We start from the raw sequence: 23,534 nt of genomic DNA, 5'->3' as shown, positions 1-23,534 counted from the left end.
CGTTCCACAACTGATAATTTGTTTACTATACGACAAATTTTTGAGAAATACTGCGGATTTAACAAAAACATCCACTGTCTCTTCATTGACTTCCAGCGAGCCAACGACAGCATCCACAGAAGTAGCCTCTACAACACATTACGAGAATTTGGTATACCCAGTAAAATCATTAGGATGATACAACTGTGCATGGATGGCTCGCAGGCAGCAGTGACGTTCAGAGGATCCATATCCCTCACCTTTCCAATGAAAACAGGCTTACGACAGGGAGACGCTCTTTCATGTGTCCTCTTCAACCTTGCATTAGAGAAAGTGGTTCGGGAGAGTAATTTACAGGTATTCAATGGTCTCCGATTCGAACACAGTGAAGTAAAACTCCTGGTTTATGCAGATGATATAGTGTTGCTGAGTGAGACTGAAGAAGAGCTGAAAGACATGTACAGATCTCTCAGGCACAGTGCCAGCAAAATCGGGCTTTTGATTAACCAAGAGAAAATCGAATATATGGAAATAGGTCGAGTCATAAACCCAAAACCTTACTTTGAAATTGACCAACATTCTAAGTTCTGAAAAGTTCTCCAGTTTAAATACCTTGGTTCATGTTTCAACAGTAAAAATCATAACAATGGATGTAAATGAAAGAATAGCCTCAGTTTCAAGATGTCTGTACTCACTAATTAGCCCACTCAAAAGTAAAGCTTTGTCAATCACCACAAAGATGAAGATATACAACACTATTATCTGCCCCACAGTACTGTACGGTGCAGAAAGCTGGACGCTTACAAAGAATGAAAGAGAAAAACAGAATGTTTTCGAAAGAAAAATCTGAGGACCTGTGTTGGAAAGTGGCATAGGAGAAATAGAAAGAACAATGAAATTTATCAGTTAATGAAGCAACCCACTATCATCCAGAAATTAAAAAGTAGGAGCCTGCAATGGGCTGGACATGTGGCCAGAATGAAAAACAACAGATTCACCAAGAAAGCATTTGAAGGAACTCTCCAGGCAAGACCATTGGACCGACCTCGTACAAGATGGAAGGATGACATAGAGAAGGACATCGCAGCATTAGGAATTTCCGCAGGGTGGAGAGAGGCTGCGAGAGATAGAAGGTGGTGGAAGCAGATCGTTGATGCAGCGCGTGGTCTACAGAGCCTGTGATTGCTGAGAAGGTAAGATTTGAAATGATAGTGGGATTTTATGGACACCTTGCATATGTTTTGCTATGACTGTAGTTTTAAGATACGCCACTTTCTTTAGTGTGCTTCCCGAGGACACCGCGTGACGTAATCAACAGTCCGACCGTACTCTGAAGAACAAGCGAAACGATGCACTTGTTGCAAAGTTGTGGCGTGGTGTCCCCCCGCGGCGCGCGTGCAGTGGCTGCGGCCGGTGGCCGGACGAGGCGTGGACCACGTGGGCCGCGGCACGCGGAGGCAGGGAGGCGGGGGCGGCTGGCGGCCGGAAGCCGGCGCCGGATTGGAGACGGCGGCGGATGCGGTCCCCCGCTGCCCTTTATGCGACGCCCGGATATCGCGTACACTCGTGCGCGCCGCAAGCGGGCCCCCGGTCACCGCCGCCGCGCCTGACAAGTAGCAGCGTAGTTCGTTCCACCGACACTGCCGTCGCCTCACTTGCAAAGTAAAGCCGAGCGGCGGCAACTCTCCGTTACCCAACGGAAGGATTTTCGCGCCAGGACCACTAAACTGTTACCTAATTTAAGCGATATTTGTAGAGGCGCTGTGAAATTGTCTACTTGACATTTTTAAAAATCTTTAATTGGAAAAAAAATAACTGCTACTCGCCCCTGCATGTCCAATGGTTCGCAAGTAGATAATCCCCCCACCCTCTGTGGGAGCGAGGGAGGGCAATGTGACGTTATTTCAGTTGGTTTGTTTAAAAGAGGGTGGGGGGGGGGGTTGGTTTTGGGGTTTGATGGGGGCTAAACATCGAGGTCATCAGTCCCCAGTTAAAAACAGACATACTCGTAAAAGGCCTATACAGTAAAAGCGTAACCTCTGCACCCAGAGGGAGGGAACACCAAGGGGTACAGAGCTAAAATGAACACCGCAATAACATAAAATAGAGGACACTTAAAAGGAATAGAGCACATAGTTGACTAGAGTAAAACAGACTACAGTGGTTGATGGATCAGGTAAAAGGTCAACCACTCAACTACAAACGAAGAACCTCCAGCTGGAAAGCGTTGATAGAGGTACCAACACAACTTGTTACCATAAAAGACACTATTTTGGTATCAACGTCACAATTAAAAGTCGCTGGAGTGGGTGTAGCCTGAGAAATCATGCGAGAGCGCCCACACTAGAGTGAGTGATAAAACCCAGCTGCACGGATAAAACGTAAAACTGAGTCAGCTATAGAGGCATGGTCACCTAGAATTAAAGAAAGTGCAGCTGGTAAATTAAAGGACTGGCGCAAGGGGGTTAAAAAGGGGCAGTCCATCAGAAGATAGACCACTGTCAGCCCTGCATCACAGCGACACTTGGCCGGGTTCTCACGGCGAAGGAAATAGCTGTGGGGCAGCCGCGTATGTCCAATTCGGAGACGGCAGAGAACAACTGAGTCCCTACGCGTGCTCCTCAAGGATGAGTGCCATACGGCCGTGGACGACTTTACCATGCAGAGCTTATTTGGCGTGTTCAAGACAGATCATTCAGAGCTCCAGACATCGCGGACCTTGCGATGGAGGGCTGACTGGAGGTCTTTTCCCACGAGACCAAGCTCCAGGGGTGGCCTGTTTGGCCAACCGATCGACACGTTCGTTTCCTGGAATGCCGATGTGGCCCGAGGTCCACACAAACGTCGCTGAACGACCACACTCAGCGAGAGCAGAAACAGCATCTTGAATATCGCGCACCAAAGGGTCCCGAGAAAAACACTAGTCGAGTGCTTGCAATCTACTCAGGGAGTCGCTGCATATGGCAAATGACTCCCCAGGGCAGGAGGAAAGGTGAGCGAGTGCACGATAAAGAGCAACCAGCTCCACAGTGAAAACACTGCTCCCACAAGGCAGGGAATGCTGTTCAACGTAGTCGCCGTGGATGAAAGCAAACCCAGTGCGACCATCGACCACAGAATCATCGGTGCAGACTACATCTGCATCGCGAAACGAGGCAAGAGGAGCCAGGAATTGCTGACGAAGACTGGCAGGTGGAACGGAGGACTTGGAGTCGCAGGACAAATCCAAGCAAAGCCGCAAGCGAGGGAGGGACCAAGGAGGGGTAGAAAAAGAGGGCCGGAAGGATCGAGGAAGGGGAAAGGACTCAAGCGACGAGAGAAGGGAACGAACGCGGACCGAGATCGGGAGAACCGACCTAGGCTGCCGTCGTGGGGAGGGGAGTGCAGAAGATGGAAAAAGAAGCCTGCGGTTTGGGTGGTCGGGCGAGGCACGGATGCGGGCGATGTACGACGCAAGCAACTGTTGTCGGCGGAATCGTAGGGGCGGGATTCCAGCTTCTACAAGAAGGCTAGTCACCGGACTAGTGCGGAAGGCACCTGTCGCGAGGGGGAGGGGGAAGGGACCAAACTGCGAGGTCATCGGTCCCTTGTTCCGAAGGAAACAATGCCACAAGGGTGAGAATGAGACAATGACACTTACAATACAAAACAGAATGAAAGGAAAAACCACAACAACGACTGAAGGGCAAACAACACTTAAATGGACAAAAGGTGTGATGATGATGAGTTGGGTTGAGGCGGCGCTCGACATCACGGTCATCAGCGCCCTGACAAAAAGTCAACATGAAATCTCATGGGTGGGGACGAAGGCTATCCCCACAGGCAGAGCAGTTTATAACGTACTGAAGTCTGCCGCCCTTCTCCACCAGTTTAGGGATGAGCCCTGATAGTTCACAAAATTTCACCACTCTGTTAACACTGGTATCGGTATCTGCGAGGACGGTGGGCAGATCTCCAGCGAAATCTCCCTGTAACCCAACGTAGCCAGGTACCCAGCAAAAGATCACCTCGTTGCCACGGCGTTGGAGTCGCTGGCATGGATGAGCTGAATCAGCGTGTCTACCGGATACATTTGGTGACGCACTTACAGTGCACTAAGTCGGAACGGACAAGAAAACTCGTACGGTGATGTCTGTGAACCCTCTCCAGTGTCATTAGAATGCCATATAACTCCACATCATAATTTGTAAATTGTCCTGGAAGACGCACTTTAAAAACCCTATCAGGGAAAACCACAGAACAACCGAGAGCATTCCCCTGCTGGGATCCATCTGTATAAATAACGATAAAACTATGGTACATACTCAAAATAGACGAAAACACATTTGTGAAAACCATATCTGGAGTACAATTTTTCGGGTACTGTGTCAAGCTTAAGATCACCTTGGGCCTCTGAAGACACCAAAGCGGCAGTGGGTTCCATCCCTGTGTGTGTTTTCATGCTCGAGAGATCCAGATCCTTGAGGCAGGCCATAGCATGTATACCAAATGGCTGGGTCGCCTGGGGCCGATTCCTGAATAGTCGTTCGAAGGCGGGTTGAATCACTGAACTAAATGCCAACGACTGGGGTGACACGGAGATTTTCAGTGCCTGTCTAGCCAAAAGGAAACGTCGCCGAATCCAGAGTGGTGGTTCACCAGCCTCTACACACAGACTCTAAACTAGGCTGTTCCGAAAAGGCTCCAGTCGATTTAAATGGACAAAAGGGGTCAAGAAAACCACAAAGACGCAAGAAACAGGTAGAAGAGGTTAAAACAAGAAAGCAGGTTACCATGGATGGCTGACCAGGAGGATAAAAAGGAAAAGCCAGTCACTCTGCAACACATAAAAACCTCCACCCTGAAAGCACTAGGGTGGAGGACACACAGGGACAAAGGACATGTGCTAAAACTTGGAGCAAATGATAAAACTCACCCTCACGAATAAAATGTAAAACTAAAGCTGCTGTTGAGGCATTGTCGCCCAATACCGAAGGTAGTGCTGGGAAAATTATTAAGTCCGCCGCAGAGCGGCTAAAAGTGGACAGTCCAGCAAGAGATGGACGACCGTCATTCGTGAGCCACAGCGACACCGAGGTGGGTCCTCGCGACGGAGGAGGTAACCATGCGTCAGCCACGTAACATCAATGCGGAGCCGACAGAGAACCACAGAGTCCCTGCGAGAGGCGCGCAATAGTCTTCCACACATTCGTAGTTCCCTTAATGGCACGCAGCTTCTTGAGCGTACTGAGGTTATGCCATTCCGTCTCCAAAAGCCGCGTAATACTGAACGCAGGTCTCTATAAGCGGTTTCCACGTAGCCTGTTTGGCCAGCCCGTCGGCAAGTTCGTTGCCTGCGATTCCGACGTGACCTGGGGTCCCGACAAACACCACTGAACGACTGGACCGTTCCAGGGCATGGATGGAGTCCTGGATGGTCAAAGGCTGACGAGGGTAGCACTGACCGACAGCTTGTATGCTTCTCAAGGAGTCAGTACACAGCAGACATGACCCGCCTGGGCGTGAGCGGATGTGCTCTGAAGAGCACGAGATATGGCCGCCAGCTCTGCAATGAAGAAACTGCAGCCATCTGGTGAGGAGTGCTGTTCTATATGTCCTCCATGAACATAGGCAATGCCAACGTGACCATCAGCCATCGGTGTAAACCATTTCATGGCCCCGGTATATGTCGAGAATTGAGAGGAAGTGACAGCGGAGAGTCGCAGTCTTAACTGAGTCGATAACAATTTTGTCGCGCCTCTAAAATAGTCGTCACCACCGTGTCGTTATTCTCTGGCAATGTTAATGTGAAAAATGCCAATTTGCACTGTGGTTCGAGATCCACATCACCAACAATACATGTTAGACAAGGGCAAGGAAGTGTCCAACTTAGGTTATCTGGAGCCTTCAAGGCCTGCAAAGTTATGGTTCAAGATGAGGAGACTAGATAAGGAACACACTGGTGTACCTATACAGACGACACGTCGCCTTAAAAGTTGTCGTTAATGGACATAAGCTGAATGACTTCTCCCTGACGTAAGGGGGCGGTTGATTGTTTTTAATTTTGTTTTGTTTTAGGGCGCAAAAGCAACTATGGTCACACGCGCCCATGTCGAAACCGTAGAACATGATGACTAAAAAGGAGTTGAAATCGACTACACGTTAAGACCAATCGGCGGAAAGAAAGACTGCTGAAAACAGGAACTTTGAGAATGGTCCATAAAATACACCATAGAGACAACGCAGGTCTTGAGCTGAAAATTAAATGTCCTTCGACATACTGCCACGACGGATAGAAAGCAAAACGCGGTCGACAGCCCGCGCGTCTTTCGCTAAAACGGCTGATAACTTAGACGGCAAACAGGTGAGAACGTAAAAGGATAAAGAAAGGGCATTCCGTGAGGAAATGGCAACCATAAAAGGTTCAGGACAATGAGCACAAAGGGGTGGAGGATCACCACTTAACAAATGGCGATGGCGATGGCTAAAAAGACAATGCCCAGTATACAACCTAGATGAATGATCTCCTCACGGCGAGAGGTCCGAGAGAAGGTCGGCCAAACAGCTGGGAGAGGTTTAATTCCCCTGAGTTGTCCCCATGAAGGGAGGGCCAGTGCTGGTGCCAAACTGACACCACCTGCTGACAGACGGCAACACAATCATCGGAGGGAATGGAAGAACTAGTGGGCCATAGTACGAGGACTGCAGCCTTGACAGCAGTGCCAGCGGCCTTGTTTCCCGTCAGACCGCCGTGAACAGGGGACCCACACAAACATCACATTGGCTCCACCAAGAGTGAGCAAGTGACAGCTTTCCTGGACCCGTTGCACTAAAGGATGGACGTTGTACAGCACACGAAGGCTCTGAAGGGCACGGAGAGACTCGGAGCAAACGACACAATTGAAAATGAAAAGCCTGTGTCGCCAGAGGAGCTGTTGAGAACGAAACATCGATCGCTGCCGCGGCATGGTATATTTCATAAGTGAACACGGTCCTTATCCTGAACCCGCGTGAATTTGAGACTGACTCCTACATGCACATGCAGGAAGGAGGTTTCCCAGAACACACTGTCTTCGTTTGCGTTCAGTACGCGAACAACAGGCATATACTACCCTTACACTATACAGAAACATACATACATATATACACAGCAATAAGAGATGAAGAAGAATGGGCGCAACTAAATGCATTAACCGACAGCATTTCAGAAACAATACAAAGAGTAGACGTGGATACGACATAACAGACACGCCTATAAGAAACGTAACAACAATCTCCACAGAGTGGACAGAGACACCCACAGTGACAGCGAAAACAGTGCCACAAGGCAACAGAGGAACAAGAGGAAGAAGACGATGAGATGTAACAGTAAATAAGACATCTAGAATTATGAATCAGACATAGCGTGCCTAAATGCACTGACAAACTGTACAAATGTCAAATAATAGTTAACGTTAGCGAATCCTACAGTAAGGTGCTAGCAATCCACCCAAGAAAGCACTAATGTTATACACGGATGAGTACGTAATATTAGCACACAGGGTTACCAGTACTATTTCTCCACTACTAACCATAGACTATTTTTTTTGTGACTGGCGGTCAACAGCTATGCTATAATCTTTTTGCATCCTTCTTCAAACAACAAAATTTTATTCGTATTTCAAGCTCAAATTACTGTTTCAAATGTTGCATATAAGAAAATTCAAAAACTACAAAAAGATGACAAACGTACGGCCCGTTTTAAAAGAGCAGGTAACATATCTTTAAATTTGCAATAAAGAAATAAAATAAATAAATAATCCCCTGTAACTGACAAGCAGTGGTTGTCAGGACCATGACGTTCTGTGCTCTGCATCAGACGTTGTGGTATCTGCAACTGGCCACTTTCTTGACACTATGAAGACTCTAGACTAAGAATTTTGTGGTCGCCGCTCATCCAACAACAACGCGCTGACACTTTTTTTTTTTCAATCTCTATTCGAACACGAAACTTCTGTACCCAACAGCGGCTGCTGTAGGGCAGATTTTCATCTTGTACAGACTGCTGTTACAGGAGGAGAAGAGTTCTCACTGTGTAACACTCGCTCTGACAGGTGATCACCCCATCTTCCATGTTAAGTCACATCCCGATCAAATTACAGAAATTATACAGGGTGAGTCAGGAAGATGCGCAAACATTTTAATATGTCATTCTACAAGTAAAACTAAAGAAAAAAGTTCATATAAATATAGGTCCGCAAATGCTTGGTTACGGCCAATAAAAGATTTCGCCTGAAGCAACTTCCCTAATATGAAGTCATCGCAAAACTGTACGAGGTTAAAGTAATCCACGATTTCCATTTATTTTGTTGTTATTGATCTTGTGAATCTAATAAAACATGTCCCAGACGTGTATCTGCAGTAGTTTTCCAGAACATCCAGAGAGCAAAAAGTAATTTCGTAAACTTTTTAATCTAGTAACTACTTAGCCCAATTTGCTTTTAATTCCAGACAACTGCACGAAGTTTTCAACAGAAGTTGTAAATAATTTAATTTTGATAACTGATGGTAATAACGTTAACTGAAACTGTATGAATGTGTCAGATATTGTGCTTCTATTAATACCATCGCACACGTGACTTCATGTTAAACCGGAAAAAACAAAGCTCAGTGTTACGGAAGTTGTACAGAGTACATACAATTTCATAATACATTCACAATAAATGTACAAAAATGTCTCCACCGAGTTCAGTGCATTTAGCTGCACGTGTATGAACAGATTTTGCTGCTCCTTTCAGTTTCACAGGATTGCTCTTAATTTCGTCTGTTGCATTGATAATGGGAGCAAGTAATGCCTCACGCTGTATGTCTTTCATCATTCCCCATACACAAAAATTCATTGGTGTTAATTCGGGCGATTTGGGTAGCCAGAGAGGTGTAGCACCACGACCAATCCATTTCTGGGGAAAAAGTTCATTTAAATGTGTAGTAACGGCGTTGCTGAAATGTGAAGGCGCGCTGTCATGTTGAAAATGCATCTGCAATCGTCGTAGCAAGTAGAACATCTTCGAGCAAGAGGGGCATTTCTTTTCTTCTTGAAGGAATTGTTAAATACGTCTCGCCATTTAGACGTCCTGGGAAATAAAGTGTATGTTGATTGTACCACACCACACATTTATGCTCAATCGCTGCTGGGAACTGCGTTGCACTGTTTCATGTGGGTTTGGTCTGGAGCAAACGTGCTCGTTATGTAAATGGTTTATACCATCTCGACTAAACTGTGCCTCATCAGTAAATAAAACGTGTTTGTGTACCTTCCGATTAGTATTTAACAAGTTGCTCAACTCCAAGCGAAGGGCAGGATCTCCCGGATGTAATGACAAACTTTTTGTTTATGGTAAGGATACAGAATATTGTACTTCAGAGTACGGCATGCCTTAGATTGTGAAATGCCTAATCGTTGAGAGATAAGTCGTGTACTGGTACCCGGCCTACGTTTAACAGCATCCATAATTTCCTTATCATCGCCTTCACGTATCGAGCGCTCCTACTGATCATGAATGTTAGGTGTAAAACCTGTCTCCCGTAACATTCGAAATACTCCACTAATGGTTCGTGCATTCTGAATCCTCCGAGTTGGATAACGTAAGCGATATTCGTTAACAGCAGCCGTTGCATTACCATCACATTTGCCATAAACAAGTACCATGTCTGTGCATTCCTCTGTCGTAAATTAAAGCATCCATGTTTCACAAATAATCTAACTGCAACAGTTACTGTGTGGTTTCACTTAAATACACTGTTGTGATGTTCTTTCACTGAACAATACAGAAACAGCTCAGTAACGATTGCCAACAGTGACAAACGTTTCTACATTCTTAATGCAAAGTGAACAAATTTACTTTGCTTCTCTGGATGTTCTGTGAAACTACTGCAGATACACGTCTGGGCCATGTTTTATTAGATTCGCCAGACCAGCAACTACAAACTAAATGGAAATCGTGCTTTACTTTAACCTCGTACATTTTTGCGACGACTTCATATTAGCGGAGTTGCTAAATTTCATGCAAAATCTTTTATTAGCCGTGACTCCGTAACAACACATTTGCGGACCTATGTTTATGAACTTTTTCCTTTAGTTTTACTTGTAGAGCAACGTATTAAAATATTTGCATATCTTCTTGAATCACCCTGTATATTGAAGTAATTAATTGTAAAAATGAACGCTCCCATAAACGCATGAATTGAATAGGCAACGCACGAAATACATGATTAAGTTGCGTTGCGGTATACTACACATGATTTGTACAAGGATACGTAACCTGTTGACTTTTTATAATCAGCCCTACGTGACAATGTACGTACCGTATTTCGTACTATATCCCATTGGTAAGGTAATTACTGACGGCCCGTAATCCATGCAGGCAAGAGCTGGACAAGAAATGACCCTTCCTTCGTCTGCAAGGATGTGTAAGACCGTCATGCAAAAACGAAATTGAAGTAGGTGTACTAGCCAAGATACAAAGGAATGACCGACACACAGCTGCGTAGTGGGCAGTGATTTACATAAATGGGGAAAGTTGAAAATTTGTGCCGGACCGGGATTCGAATCCGGGACTCCCGCTTGCTAGGCAGATGCTCTGACCACTAAGCCATCCCGACACTGTAGGCATCGCAACTGCACGGACTACCCTAGCACGCCTCCCGTCAACCGAATTTCTTAACTTACCCACACACTACTGACGTAGTGTCCCTGCCCATTATTCTCATCCCGCAGGAGTTCGAGCATGGTGTGCATGTGCACCGAACGGACCTCTGGCTGGCAGCTAAATGTCGGTCATTCCTTTTTGTGTTGATTTATGATGGCTGCAGGATCAAGAATGGTGTCTTCTTTCGGACATGGCCGAAAGAACATACACCACATACAGGGCGATAATTATTGAACTATATGAAAAAAAACGTAAATTAGCTACAAACTACGGTGTGCACATACTTTACTCATCATGTAAACATTACTACAGATAATCGGATTTATGTTATAACATGTTCGATATGCCTGCTATCATTGCGCCGCAGACGAATAGCAAATAAGAGTGGGAAGCATCTGGGATTGGATATACATATACTGCGAAGAAAGTTCCTAATCTAACAGTCGTCGATAAAAATACTGCAAAGAAGTGACCTTAAAAACTGACTAGGTTACATCGACATTAAGAAAGAGGTGCAGGATAGGTCGACAAATATAAAAATTAAGAGGAGATTTTAATTCGCATCGGATCGAGAACAAGCGCGCGGCTGATTGTGAACGACACTCAGATAAACCTTCAGCTTAGCCTATATACTCGTACTAAACTACTTAGACAACATCGTAAATGAAAACTAAATAGTATGAACAAAAAAAAAGTACATATTCAAAGCCACTGACGATGCCTGTCAAAGAATAATGGTGGAACGCATATGGCACGAAAACAATGTTTCATTCAGCCTTCATTAGACAGTCCTAATGTAAAAATTGTCGATATACTGTGACACTCATAGATGTTAAATATTCGAGAAGTAACAGTGCGCAATTCAGACCACCGACGAACAAACACAAGATTGATCTGTGCCATACCTAGACATAGGGGATGGAAAATGGCAGCACAACTTGAATAAAAGAAGGGTGGATGGACTGGCGCAAAGACTTGCATGAAACCATTCTTCAGACTAAAGACAGCGACAACTGCTACTACTATTTACACCTACTCTCAGTTTCAAAGATAACAGTTTATCTACGGATGAGTTTAGGAAAAACATTGCCGATTTTTTCATGGTCGCCTCTAATATGGACCGTGATTTATTCAGTAATACGAAGTGGCTCTTAGGCTTGGGACAAGTACTGATTTGAAAGGCTCGACTGATACGTTACATACCGCTTCGCCAACTTTCAAGTAAACTGTAATCTTTCAGCAGAATACAGACTTCACGCTACGCTACACTGTCTTGTCACCACCACCCTCCTATCAAAACCCAATGTAGAAACGAAAGAAGTATCAGTGTTCCGTTTGCTTAAACACAAGTTGACGCGTCACATTAAGTAGCGCCTACGTTATGGGACGAAGTCGACAACCAGTATCAGCAGTTCCAGTCTGCTGAAAAACGCGAGCCATGGGCATATTCGTTTACTGTTTGTGCGTTACTATTTTCCAGTTTTTGTCTAAAATATGCAAGTTTTGTTTGTTTGGAGGCATTAATAACAAGAAAGTCCTCGGATTGTGTTTCGCTAACGTTTTCACGCTCCTGCTGATATCAATCGTTGGTCGTTTCAAATGGTTCGTTATCAATAACATTTAAGGATGTACCAAGTTAGTAACAATATCCCCCCCCCCCCCCAAAAATCTCATGCATCTACACATCAATATTTTCTGTCTGCGTGAAACGTATTTGAAAGTTGGCTGACATCTTGCGGATAACCAACTTGTAAATTGCTGGTTGAAGTCATGTTTGCTGACGTTAAATTCTAATTTCAACACATAGTGATATATTTAAATAGCAATGATTCCGGATTATAGGAGAATGAGCACTCCTAGGCACAGTTCTAACAAGCAAGAAACCTTTGGCGATTTCTAGAGCACCGTTTTCAGCTAAGAATCTCCAAGGATACGCACATAGTTGAACAATTGTTAGACGAGCAGCTATAATTACAATTATTATTTTAACTTCAGTTTCGGTGACTGCGAATGCCAGTCCGATGTGTAAAAAAACGCGCAGATGCATTCAATGACTGCCACTAAAAGCTATTGGAGCGTGCGGTTAATTTGTATGGCCTCAATAGATAATGGATATCAAAATTTATTTTTATCCCTTAAAATTCAAGTGTTTGCCAGTATCCACACCACGCCCTTTTATTTACCTTGAATTGTATGAAACATTAAGCAATAATTGTGAGGTCCAGTCTTTGTATTGGGCTGTGTCGATAATGCTTTCGCAGAGATGCCGGATTCGCATAAACGCTCAGCTTTGGAAATTATCCTGTAGATAACCGCTGAGAAAACTGCTAAAGAAAAAGAAAGACATTTTACGTAGATTGTGGAATTCATGCTCAAAACAATCCAAAGTGCAACGAATGCACGTACGCAAGCAGTAGTATGTTGCACACATAGATGACATTTCGATTACTAGAATATTCGAAAAATTTCAGTGACCGAAGCAAATTTCACGACTGGCAGCGTAAACAAATTGGCTAATCTGTTCTGTTTCAAACAATACTACGCGGCGGAGTGGATGTCTGACCTCAACAATAGCACGCGTCGTGAATTCAAGCAGCCGGTACTTTCCACAAATGAACTGTCGACGTGAAAGCATTCTTGAAATGAGTAAAAATTACCGGAAACAACTTCAAAGTTCTCACCCGCACATTATAAACTGCCATCAAACCATCACTGCCTATAAACGTTTTAGCGAGGAAAAATTTTCCAGTATTGTTCTCAAAAATGGAAAATATGAATTGCACTACACTAGGCATGAAACGCTATGTGTGTTAGGGAATGAAACCACTTCGAAGCTGCAGGGAAAGCATTGAAATGGTTTTTGAAAGCAGTTGAGAAACACCGGCCACTCCGTAACTTACACTGGCGCACAGTCTCTCTAATGGAGAAATGGCACAACACAATTTTATTTCATCATATACTTAACAACTTTACTGTTGAATTATTCTATGACAGGAGATACTTAGAGGACGCGTAATTATTTAGATCAATGCCGGTCCTGCAATAATGCATGGTCCTGCAATAATGCATCGAAAACATTAGAGACCTTTGGATACGTTAATACCCACTATACGTCAAACGACTGATTCATAATTTAGATCACAACATAGCTTATCTCACTACAAATATTAAATTAGAACATCTTTTCACGTATAAAGGTAATAAATGATCGCGTACCGACGTTCAATGATTCTGTTCACTTGACGCATCATACAATGCTGCTTTTGGTGTAGAGTTTAACTAAAAAAATAATATGAACATTATGAAGCCTGCAAGCGCACCTTTAACAACTTAAACATTAGTTATTGGTGGAAATGTTTACTTACCAACCAACATACCACGGCTTCTCGCCTACTTCTAGTTTGACTCTTGACTCAGGCATAGAAAATACTTCTTCTAATGTTTTGAATTCAGTCTTGAAAGTTAAAATCTGGCACTCATCCTCTACACTTTCGTAAGCACCATCAATTCTTTGATATAAGTCTCTTAAAAAATGATAATCAAACGTACGCATTGCAGGCCATTTTGAGGCAGCACCTTTCATTAACATTGGTCTGGAACTGTACGCATAGTTCTTAAATTTTTCTCTAGTAATATTGTGAAATACAAGCACTTCCTTCACATCCTTACACATTTCACAGTCTGTTATAGGTCTAGTAGCTTCCCAAACAAAATAATTGTTGGGTAAAATACATCGTATACCGATGGCACTCTGCACGATGTATTCTACAAATGGTATTTTCAGTACAATACTAACACACGCAACAGCAACAAGTGTTACAAAAATAAACAAACTGTGAGGTCTAAGTAGTGCAGAGCCACCATCACTTTTCGTCCTAGTTTTCCTATACGTCAAGTTTCTTAATTCGTCTATGTGTATTCCACAGTCGATCAAGTTCTGGTTCAACGCAACAAACTTTTCATACACTATTCGCTCCGCATCCGAGTCTCCTTCGTGGTCCTCATCGCTGTTGTTTACAGCCATGTTACACGCTTCATAGTGACGTTTGACCACGCTCGGCGCCGAGTAGTTTTGAGTTTGACGTTTCACATCCTACTGATAATGTAATCGATAGCTATCGACTGTATCGATAACGAATGGCAGTAGCGATAATCATCGAAAGTATCGATATTTGGCATTTCGTACTCGATTTACAGAGAACAGCTTTTAATAACTTTATTGTATTAAAATAATAATTTCTCCATATAAAAGTTATCACTTTCATGTAAGTTCGATAGTTGAAGTTATAGTGTCCCACCATATTTTTAAATCGATATATTTCAAAGACGCTCCTCCTCTAACTTGTCGGGTTGTTTTTTTCCTTACACTGCCATCTGTTGGTCAATAACTAGACTAAGCAAATATCTGACCATCTGTAGACTTGTACTCATGTTTCGTACGGTCTTCTTGTTTCCTCTAAACGAATTTTTTCCGTACTCATGCGTAGAAAATAGACAGTAACAAATCAGTCAACGTTAGAGCTACATAAAAAGTATAACAATGGCTATTAGTTAGAGGGTTTGAAAATAACGTAGTATACTGTAACAAGATTTAAAGCCTTGTGTTGTATGGAAAGAATAATTGGAACATGACATTAATATGGGTGCGATGTATAACTAGCAGTTAAGTACCAGAGCCAGAATGTTCGAAGGACTGTGTTTCATACCTTTTTACAGTCGTCTCTCTTCATATTCCGCTCACGCGCGGACTAGTGCCAAAAATACTGGTATTGTGTATGTCCATTTGCGTGTTAATCTCTTTCATATTATCCGTAGACATAATTTACGATGGAAGCTGCAGAATTGCTTTTCATCGTACCCGAGATAATGATTCTCTAAATATCCTTCAAATAGCGAGACAGAAATTGACATTCTACAGCTGTGGAAATATAGCTACTGTAGGGACAGTGTCTATTTTCGTTTGATTCACAAACAGGAACTTAAAGCTGACGAGTAAACATAGTGAATAGCTCTAGTTCCCAAATCAACACAGCGGTGTTTCCCAATGTCTTTAATACGGCTGCCCAAAAACTCCTGGTAAACGAAATGTTTTAAAATTAGTTACAGAATTCTCGTTTACTTTGCATGTTAACATCATAATTATAAACCCGTCTACGCGTTATTGGTAACATTAATGATGTCATATTCTTTCGTAAGGTATGTTTTCTATGTTGAAGTGCGTGCAATAACCGCGCAGGAAACGAGTTAATCCGGAAGCCAGAGACTGATAAGTGATAAGTATGCCACCACCTGTCACCAGTTGCCGCTTGACGACTTCAGTTCGTGGTCGTATGAATAGTTTGTGTTTTACTGTGTGTTCTGATTTTTGTTAAGTTAATCGTCACTGGATCCTTTCATTTCGTGAACTCGTTATCAAGTTAAGGCACTTCTGATACATTCGTCAAAATGCTCGTGTTATGTAAACCCTCTGGTATCGTTTTGACGTCTAACATGCGGTAGAGAGAGGTAAAAAAAAAAAAAAAAAAAGCAACGTAAACAGGCAAACAAACAACAAGGTGACAGTAATAAACATAAGTACCAATGTATTTAGCACAGACGATGCTCGAGTACGAAGACGACTACTTTTTAGAAGAAGACAAGATGTAAGTGTCTTTCCTATTCTTTCAGTTAGCTAAGTACACTTGACAGGCGGAACACATGTCCACATTAATAAGCCACTTTTAAAAAGGGATAAAAAGCGGGTGTTTTTTTTCAAAAACTGCCACGAATTCCACTTGTATAAAAACCGATGTATCCAGAATAAAATAAAAAGTTTTCAGACACATCGTGCTGTCATTAGTATTTTTAATTACCAAAGTCAGGAGGATGCTATTGATTCTTGAAATTAAAAAAGGAGAGACCTAAGTAAAACATAATTGCAGTTCAGCTGACATTTATTTGGTTTTTATGTTTTGTTAATGATTTTTGTATCATATTAGATAAGGAAGGCGTCCACAAATGGCTGAGTACTCACCTATTTTGAGAGGGCTCTATCGTGGTGTCTTCAGTGATTCCGACGAGGAAGACAGTTATTTTGGTACCATGGAAGATCGCATGTATGTTAACATTTTGTTTTTGAATTTTGTTTTATTTATAGTAGAACCTTTTCGTTTTGTCTTTTGCTTTCTTTGGTGATGGGTGATTAATTTCTTGTCTCCAAAAATGTGTCTCCCTCGTGCTTACAGAAATGGAAAAAAAAGACAAAATAGGGATCACTTTGAGAATCTGTCAGGAGTTAAGGAAGGTCATTTTAAATCTCTCTGGTTAAAAAGGCAGTAAACCAGTTACAAGTCTCAAATTGCATAGTTATTGGTATTAGCAAATGTTTTATTTTCATCATTTTTTAAAAATAAATAAACCTTGTAATGAAACTAGAATGTTAGTTGATAAACACACATTTCATTAGTTTTATTGGTAGTAATAGGAATAAATTATTTGTGAAAATATTTGTTGGCCATTTTCGTAGATTTTTTTTGTCAGGAATTATTATTTGATACAGTGCCTCATTACTGATTTTCTTGAACGTGTCAGTTTCATCCAAACAGTGTGTTGTTGCTATTTTCAGTCCTAATAGTGTTTTCAAAGCTATTCTGTCATGTGCAAGAGTCTTCATCTATGCATAACTGCTCCAACTACTGTTCTTGCAACTGTTTACTGTAGCCAAACCTTGCTCTGTTCCAGGAATTATTTCCAGTCACCCTTGCCCCAGTTACCAAATTAACTATTCCTTGATACCTCAGGATGAGTCAACCTTTTCCTTCATTCAGTCAAGCTGTGCCACAAATTTCGTTTCTCTTCTTTTAACAGTCTGCTACAAAATATTCAGACAAAGTGATGAAAAATGAAATTTGCCTTTGGCTTCTAACTGGCTTTCGAAATGTTATACAGAATATGGTACTGTTCATTGCCTTTGCAGAAAGCTACTTAGCTTAGACTTCCTCTGTTGTTATAAGGGCGATTATCGGTGATCATTTCTCACCGCTGTTTATGCCAAATAGCTTCATGACACATAAAGAAACATAAGAGTAGTCTAACAAAAGAAGTATGGTACACTTGACTTTGGTTTCATCTTCATTGTTTTATAAGATCTCATAAAAATACTCCAATCTTGTAAAAGTTTTTGCATATGGACATATTGCATACTGTCTTCAAGGTAAACTGAAAATAGGCTGGATGGGATTGCCTCGTTGGGCTCATCCAACGGACTGTAAATAAGTGTCACCAATCAAGATACTACATGTTATTATAAAACTTATAATTAAAAATTAAGCTTTTACACGAATCTAGGTACAAACATATGCTCTACAAAAAATGGAAATATGGTTTACATAATGTGGCTTTCTGTATGAAATTTTACCAAATATGTCATTTGTAAACAAAATAACAGAAAACATTGATTTGGTTTTTAATTATAAAATAAAGTTTGGTGCTAATATTACATTGACTCTTGGTCTAGTAATTAACAATATGTAACAACTGTATCAAAAATAAATAATTTATTAGTGTGTTTTCAGGAATTGCAAAAGTAGGCTTACATAAAATAAAGATAATTTCAATTCTGATAGGAAGTCTATTTAAGCATAATGACTATTATAAACCCATGTTAAAGTGAAACCAAGATGGGAATGTTAGCAGTAGTTTACAACGTGTGTGTTCTATGTGCAGCCTCTGTATTGGAATGTGCATCATTTCTGGCATTGATCACTTCATTACGTTGTTTCCTGGTCTGCTACTTTACAACCTCATTAATTCAGTCCTGTTCAGTAGTTATCTGATTTACCCATCCATTCTTCATCACATTTCTGTAGTACCAACCATATTTCAAAAGCTTTTCTTCTCTTATTGTCTGAACTATTTATCACCCATTTTTCACTTCCATACAAGGCTGCACTACATACACAAACTTTCAGAAAATACATTCTGATATGCTTAATTTTATATTTGATGCTAACAAATTTTTCATTGGCTGAAAGCTTTTTAACTATCGCCAGTCTGTACTTTATGTCCCTTTACTTATGCCTTTGTCATTTATTATTTATTTTCTAACGGTGGAAAAGCCATGGTGGAATAATGACAATATTATGAAAAGAATAGATTACTACTCATCATATAGTGGAGATGCTGAGCTGCAGATGAGCACAACAAAAAGACTACTAAGCATGTAAGCTTTTGGCCAGAAGGCCTTCTGAAATAGACTATACACACACACACACACACACACACACACACACACACACACACACACACACACACACACACACACACACACACACACACACACACATATTCACGCAATTGCAGCTCACACACACGACCACTGTTTGTGGCTTCCGAGTCAAGACTGTGAGCAACTGCGCAAGATGGGAGAAGCAATCGGGATGGTGGAGGTAAGGAGGAGGCTGGAGCGGGGAGGAGAATAAAAGTGGGTACGGGTAGGGGACAGTAATGTGCTGTGTGCGGGAGCATACAGGGATGAGGTAGAGAGAGGGTAGGGCAGCTAGGTAAAGTTAGGAGGTTAGACAGAGAGCGGAGGAGGAGGGGGTGGGGCGGATGGAGAGAAGTAGAAAAACCGTGGGTGCACTTGTGGAATAGAAGGCTGTGGAGTGGGAACAGGGAAGGGGATAGGTGAATGAAGGACAATGACTGATGAAGGTTGAGGTCAGGAGGGTTGTGGGAAGTTAGGATATATTGCAGTTCAGAAAAGCTGGTGTTGGTAGGAAGGATCCAGGTGGAATAGGCTGTTAAACAGTAATCATTTTAATTATGCCAGGTAGCGTGATCAGCAACTGAGTGGTCCAGCTGTTTCTTGGCCACTTTTGGGAGGGGTGGGGAGGATGTGAGTGAGACATTCCTCATCAGAGGACAACAAGAGGCCATCGAAACCATGGCAGAGAATGTGTACCCTGCTATGCCTCCCCCTTCCTGCCTAGCCTCCTCCTTATCCCCACCATCCAGATTGCTTCTCCTATGATGCACAGTTGCTCGCATTCTGGCCTTGGCAGCCACAGATAGTGGTCATGTATATGTGAGCTGCATTTGCATGAATTTGTGTGTGCATGCTGCCTGTTTCAGAAGAAGGACCTTCTGGCTGAAAGTTTATATGTTTAGCAGTCATTTTGTTGTGCCTGTCTGTGACTCAACATTATTTATTTTCTTTTGGTCTAATCTAATTCTCTCAGTATTACCAATTTAGTTTGACTGCATTCTATTAAGCCTCTACCCCCTTCATTTTTGTTGAACTTCTTTTCAAGATGCTACCCATTCTGTTCAACTTGGCTTTCAAGTCCTTCGGCAACTCGCGACCTGCCATCCTGTACAGGATGCTGAGCCCTAACACTGACGTACCACTCACAGTCAGCTGAATGAGTAGTGATGGATCCTGCAGTTCATAGTATCCACAGGCAAGAACAGTACTTGAGGTACCTTTGATATCTCTGGTGCATGACTATTGGGAGCTCCCAAGCACTCCAATTCGCAACAGCTTCCAATCATTTGATGGTAGTCATGGCAATTTCCAGCTGCTTTTGAATGTTAACTAATGCATCCCATGTTTGAGAGCAGCACTCGCAGTGGGACTCCAGTGTGGTTGGTGCAATGTTTTACAGACCAATAAACAAATAGCTTTCTCTTTAAATTTGTTAAGCTAAGATATTCCTTATTTTCTTTAAGAACTGAAACAATTAGTACACAAAATATTTCTGTTAAGACAACATAAAAACCTGGATTGAAAGTTACTAGTTTCAAGAAACATTTTCGAGGTTATAGACACCATCCAACTTAGTGTACGATAAATGCAGATAATATACGATCCTATTGAAAGGAAAAACTGGTTGTAACACAATATGTTAGTTACTTAGTAAATCAGAAATGCCAGTTTACTATAAAATAGATTATGCCCACTACAATTGCAAGTTCTGAAAATTCTCAGAAATGTGCATCTATTCATGCTGTTGCATACGAAAGTTCTTGGTGAACTATTTTTTTTACAGTGACCATAAATCACACACACTGATTTTCAAAGAAATAAGTTACCGACAATGAATGTGACTTACTCCAGTCCTATCACTAACATCTCATCGCATCAAAGGCAGGGCCACCTGTGAAAGCAGCCTTGTAATCTGCAAATGTAGCTGCAAACACTGTGCCACTTTCTATGTTGGCATGATAACTAATAAGCTGTCTATCTGCATGAATGGCCAATGCCTTACTCTGGCCAAGAGTCTGCTTGACCCAGTTCTGGAATATGCAACTAACATAATTTGCCTCACTGTAATGACTGCTTCATAGCTTGTGCCATCTCATTTCTTCCCACCAACTCCATCTTTTCTGAATTGTGCAGGTGGCAACCTCTCGCTACACCGTATCCTTCATTCCCATAACACCACAGCCTCAGACTTTACACCCACACACCCTTTCTATTCCGCCATAAAACTGCCTCCTAGCAGCTATATCCTGTCCCCATAATATCACTGCACGCTCCCACCGGCAGCACTAGTGTCCAACTAGGTTGCTGCTCTTGTCAGACGCAGTGACAGTTGAGCCTTAGTGCCGACTGACAGTAGTAGTGTGTGTACAAGTTGCTATTGTTCTTGTTGTTGTGTGAGTGTATGATTTCTGTTTCTGAAGAATGACCTTGTTCAAAAGCTGAAAATATTTACAGTGTTCTTTTTCATCGTGCCTATTTGTGATCCAACACCTTGTCTGTGTGGTGAGTAGCAGTCTAGCCTTTCCATATTATTAAACAATGCAAAATCCAGGATGGATTTTGTTGTGCCTATTGCAACTCAATATCTTCACTGTAATGTTGTCATCTTTCCATATTATTGGTATTTCATCAACCTGCTGGAAATGATTTTCAGTGGTATTAACCAGATAGATGGATTTCACAGCACTAGTGCTTTAATGCTTCAGGCAAATAAAAAATATTTTCTATATCAGTTCAGCAGTTCAGCCTCATAAGAACCCTGAAGCTCAGTGTCAGAGTGATTTGTTGTTATGCATCGTATCTACCACTCTGTGACATTTTTTTGTGTGTGTTCAGAACATAAAATGTAAATTTCCCTTTTTTGCCATGTAAAAGATTCATCTGTTTTCACACAGTATCCTGACACAGATAAAAACTTTTTGGTTTTGATGGAGTGATGGATTATCTCTAAGCAGACAAGTTGTATGTTATGTGTTATGTTTCTGGGTCTCAACCAAAGTATTTTTTTAAACACGTGTCATAAATTCAGTGTCTTGAGAATTAAGACTTTGCTAAACACGCACTTACAGTGTACCGTGGCTTTTACATTGCGTGCTGCTGTTGGTAATGGTTTGCGTGATGAATGATGGGAAGTGAACACAGTGAATCATGAGTGAGATGTGGGTAGCTAATCATAGGGCTCATTCATATTTTCTGTGATTCAAAAAAGAAGTTAGCTGGTATTTTGTTTCATTTGCAGCAATTTAAGCTGTGCTGTTAGGTCCCAACCAAATTCCAACCTCAGAAATTGTGACCTACCCAGAAAAAAGTGACATATTTGTGACAGCCAAAATTATAAGATTGAGAGATTCTTACTGGCATACTATCACCTAATTGGCCAAGAACAATGATAACAAACTGCCAGCACCAGCACAATGTGGAAGATCCGTGGTATATTGTAAGTGCACTTTAGACAGGACTATATAACAAAACAAGGGATTCAACAGGTAAAGGGAGAAACAACACATTTACAACATAATATTTATCCACTATTCAGTGTGCCATTATAGCTGTCTATTCACCCATCATTAAGTAGGCAGCTTTGTAGGTAGGGGGATTCTTGCACATTTCTCAGCTCTAAATATTTACATGAAATTACTTGGATTGAAGTTATTTGTGAAACAGGTAGGAAAGAACAACAGTTTTGACATGAGATTCTTGCTGCACATGTTTGACTCAAACTTCCTATACTTGGTGCATTACATCCACTGACAATGATAATAATGGTGTTAATACTTTTGTGACAACAGCATATGAATATGTTCAGATTTTCAAGATTTCTCCTTAAAGGTACATCTTTGAATAGTGTGTATAATTTTTCCAGCTAATTTTAGAACTATACATAATGGACTATTATTTGTTTTTCTTGCATCCCTTCAACTGCATGTAGTCCAGAATTACAGGTAGCAACATGCAGGGAAGAAAAACAACGTACTGGTCTACATGTGAGTGTAGATGTGGTTGATGAACTGTGAGTATTCATAACAGAAAAACAAGGAATTCCACATCCTGTAAAAATGTTTGTACCTCTCAATTACATTATATTAGGTGGTGCTTTTGTTCCATATATGCAATATGAGGCTTCCTGTAAAATGCTAACTATGTCTGTAGCATTCTTGGGTGTGTATTTTTGTTTCCATTACCATGTATATAGTGCAGTTGTCATTTAATGTAACAAAAAATTGAAAAAATAAACTGTTTTGCAGACTGTAGTTCGAAGCATCTTTTATTATCCCTTCCTACTTATTTTTGTTACCCAAGAACAGTCAAGAGTGTCAAACTGAATGTTGTTATATTACTGTGAATATTGCGTAGAAGAGATGTAGTATAATTTGATCCATATAGCATTAATACATCATATATTCTATTATAGCAGTCAATTAGATGTGAAGCACTGTGGTTGGTTTATTGGTATTTGCAATAACAGTATGTTCAGAAGCACAACTGTAAAACTAATGAATGAGGTTGCAGTGCTTTTATGACTGTGTATATGAAGACAGTAACTTGTTCTCGAAAGAACAGTTACTGTTGATGACCGTGCAGCTTTTCCCTGGAATAAATGATGACTAACTGACAACCTCAGCTGCCGACAAGTGTTGTTGATG

General features: G+C 41.7%; 2 protein-coding genes and 1 non-coding gene across 5 annotated transcripts in view; 1 reads left to right on the top strand and 2 right to left on the bottom strand.

Moving 5' to 3' along the window:
* LOC124788279 overlaps positions 1–14,717 on the bottom strand; it is a 170,564-nt gene extending 155,847 nt beyond the window's left edge. The window contains exon 1 of the mRNA XM_047255507.1: positions 14,012–14,717. Coding sequence (XP_047111463.1) covers positions 14,012–14,670 — 659 coding nt within the window. The 5' untranslated portion in view covers positions 14,671–14,717. The remainder of the gene's footprint in view (positions 1–14,011) is intronic.
* Positions 10,529–10,599, bottom strand: Trnaa-agc. The gene has a single exon. It is a non-coding gene; the product is annotated as a tRNA-Ala (tRNA).
* Positions 14,718–15,880: 1,163 nt separating the features above from the next.
* Positions 15,881–23,534, top strand: part of LOC124789446 (PRKCA-binding protein) — a 99,411-nt gene continuing 91,757 nt past the window's right edge. Inside the window, exons 1-3 of one of the 3 annotated variants that reach the window (XM_047256806.1) lie at positions 15,881–16,288; positions 16,625–16,741; positions 22,820–22,900. In XM_047256806.1, the coding sequence (XP_047112762.1) occupies positions 16,644–16,741; positions 22,820–22,900 (179 nt within the window). In that variant the 5' untranslated portion in view covers positions 15,881–16,288; positions 16,625–16,643. The remainder of the gene's footprint in view (positions 16,289–16,624; positions 16,742–22,819; positions 22,901–23,534) is intronic. The other 2 variants (XM_047256807.1, XM_047256808.1) reach the window with 2 other exon arrangements.

This window comes from Schistocerca piceifrons, chromosome 3 (genome assembly GCF_021461385.2).
Source record: "Schistocerca piceifrons isolate TAMUIC-IGC-003096 chromosome 3, iqSchPice1.1, whole genome shotgun sequence".
Taxonomy (NCBI): Eukaryota; Metazoa; Arthropoda; class Insecta; order Orthoptera; family Acrididae; genus Schistocerca; species Schistocerca piceifrons.
Note: the sequence above shows the minus strand (reverse complement) of the source record. Positions and strands in the feature narration are given on the sequence as shown.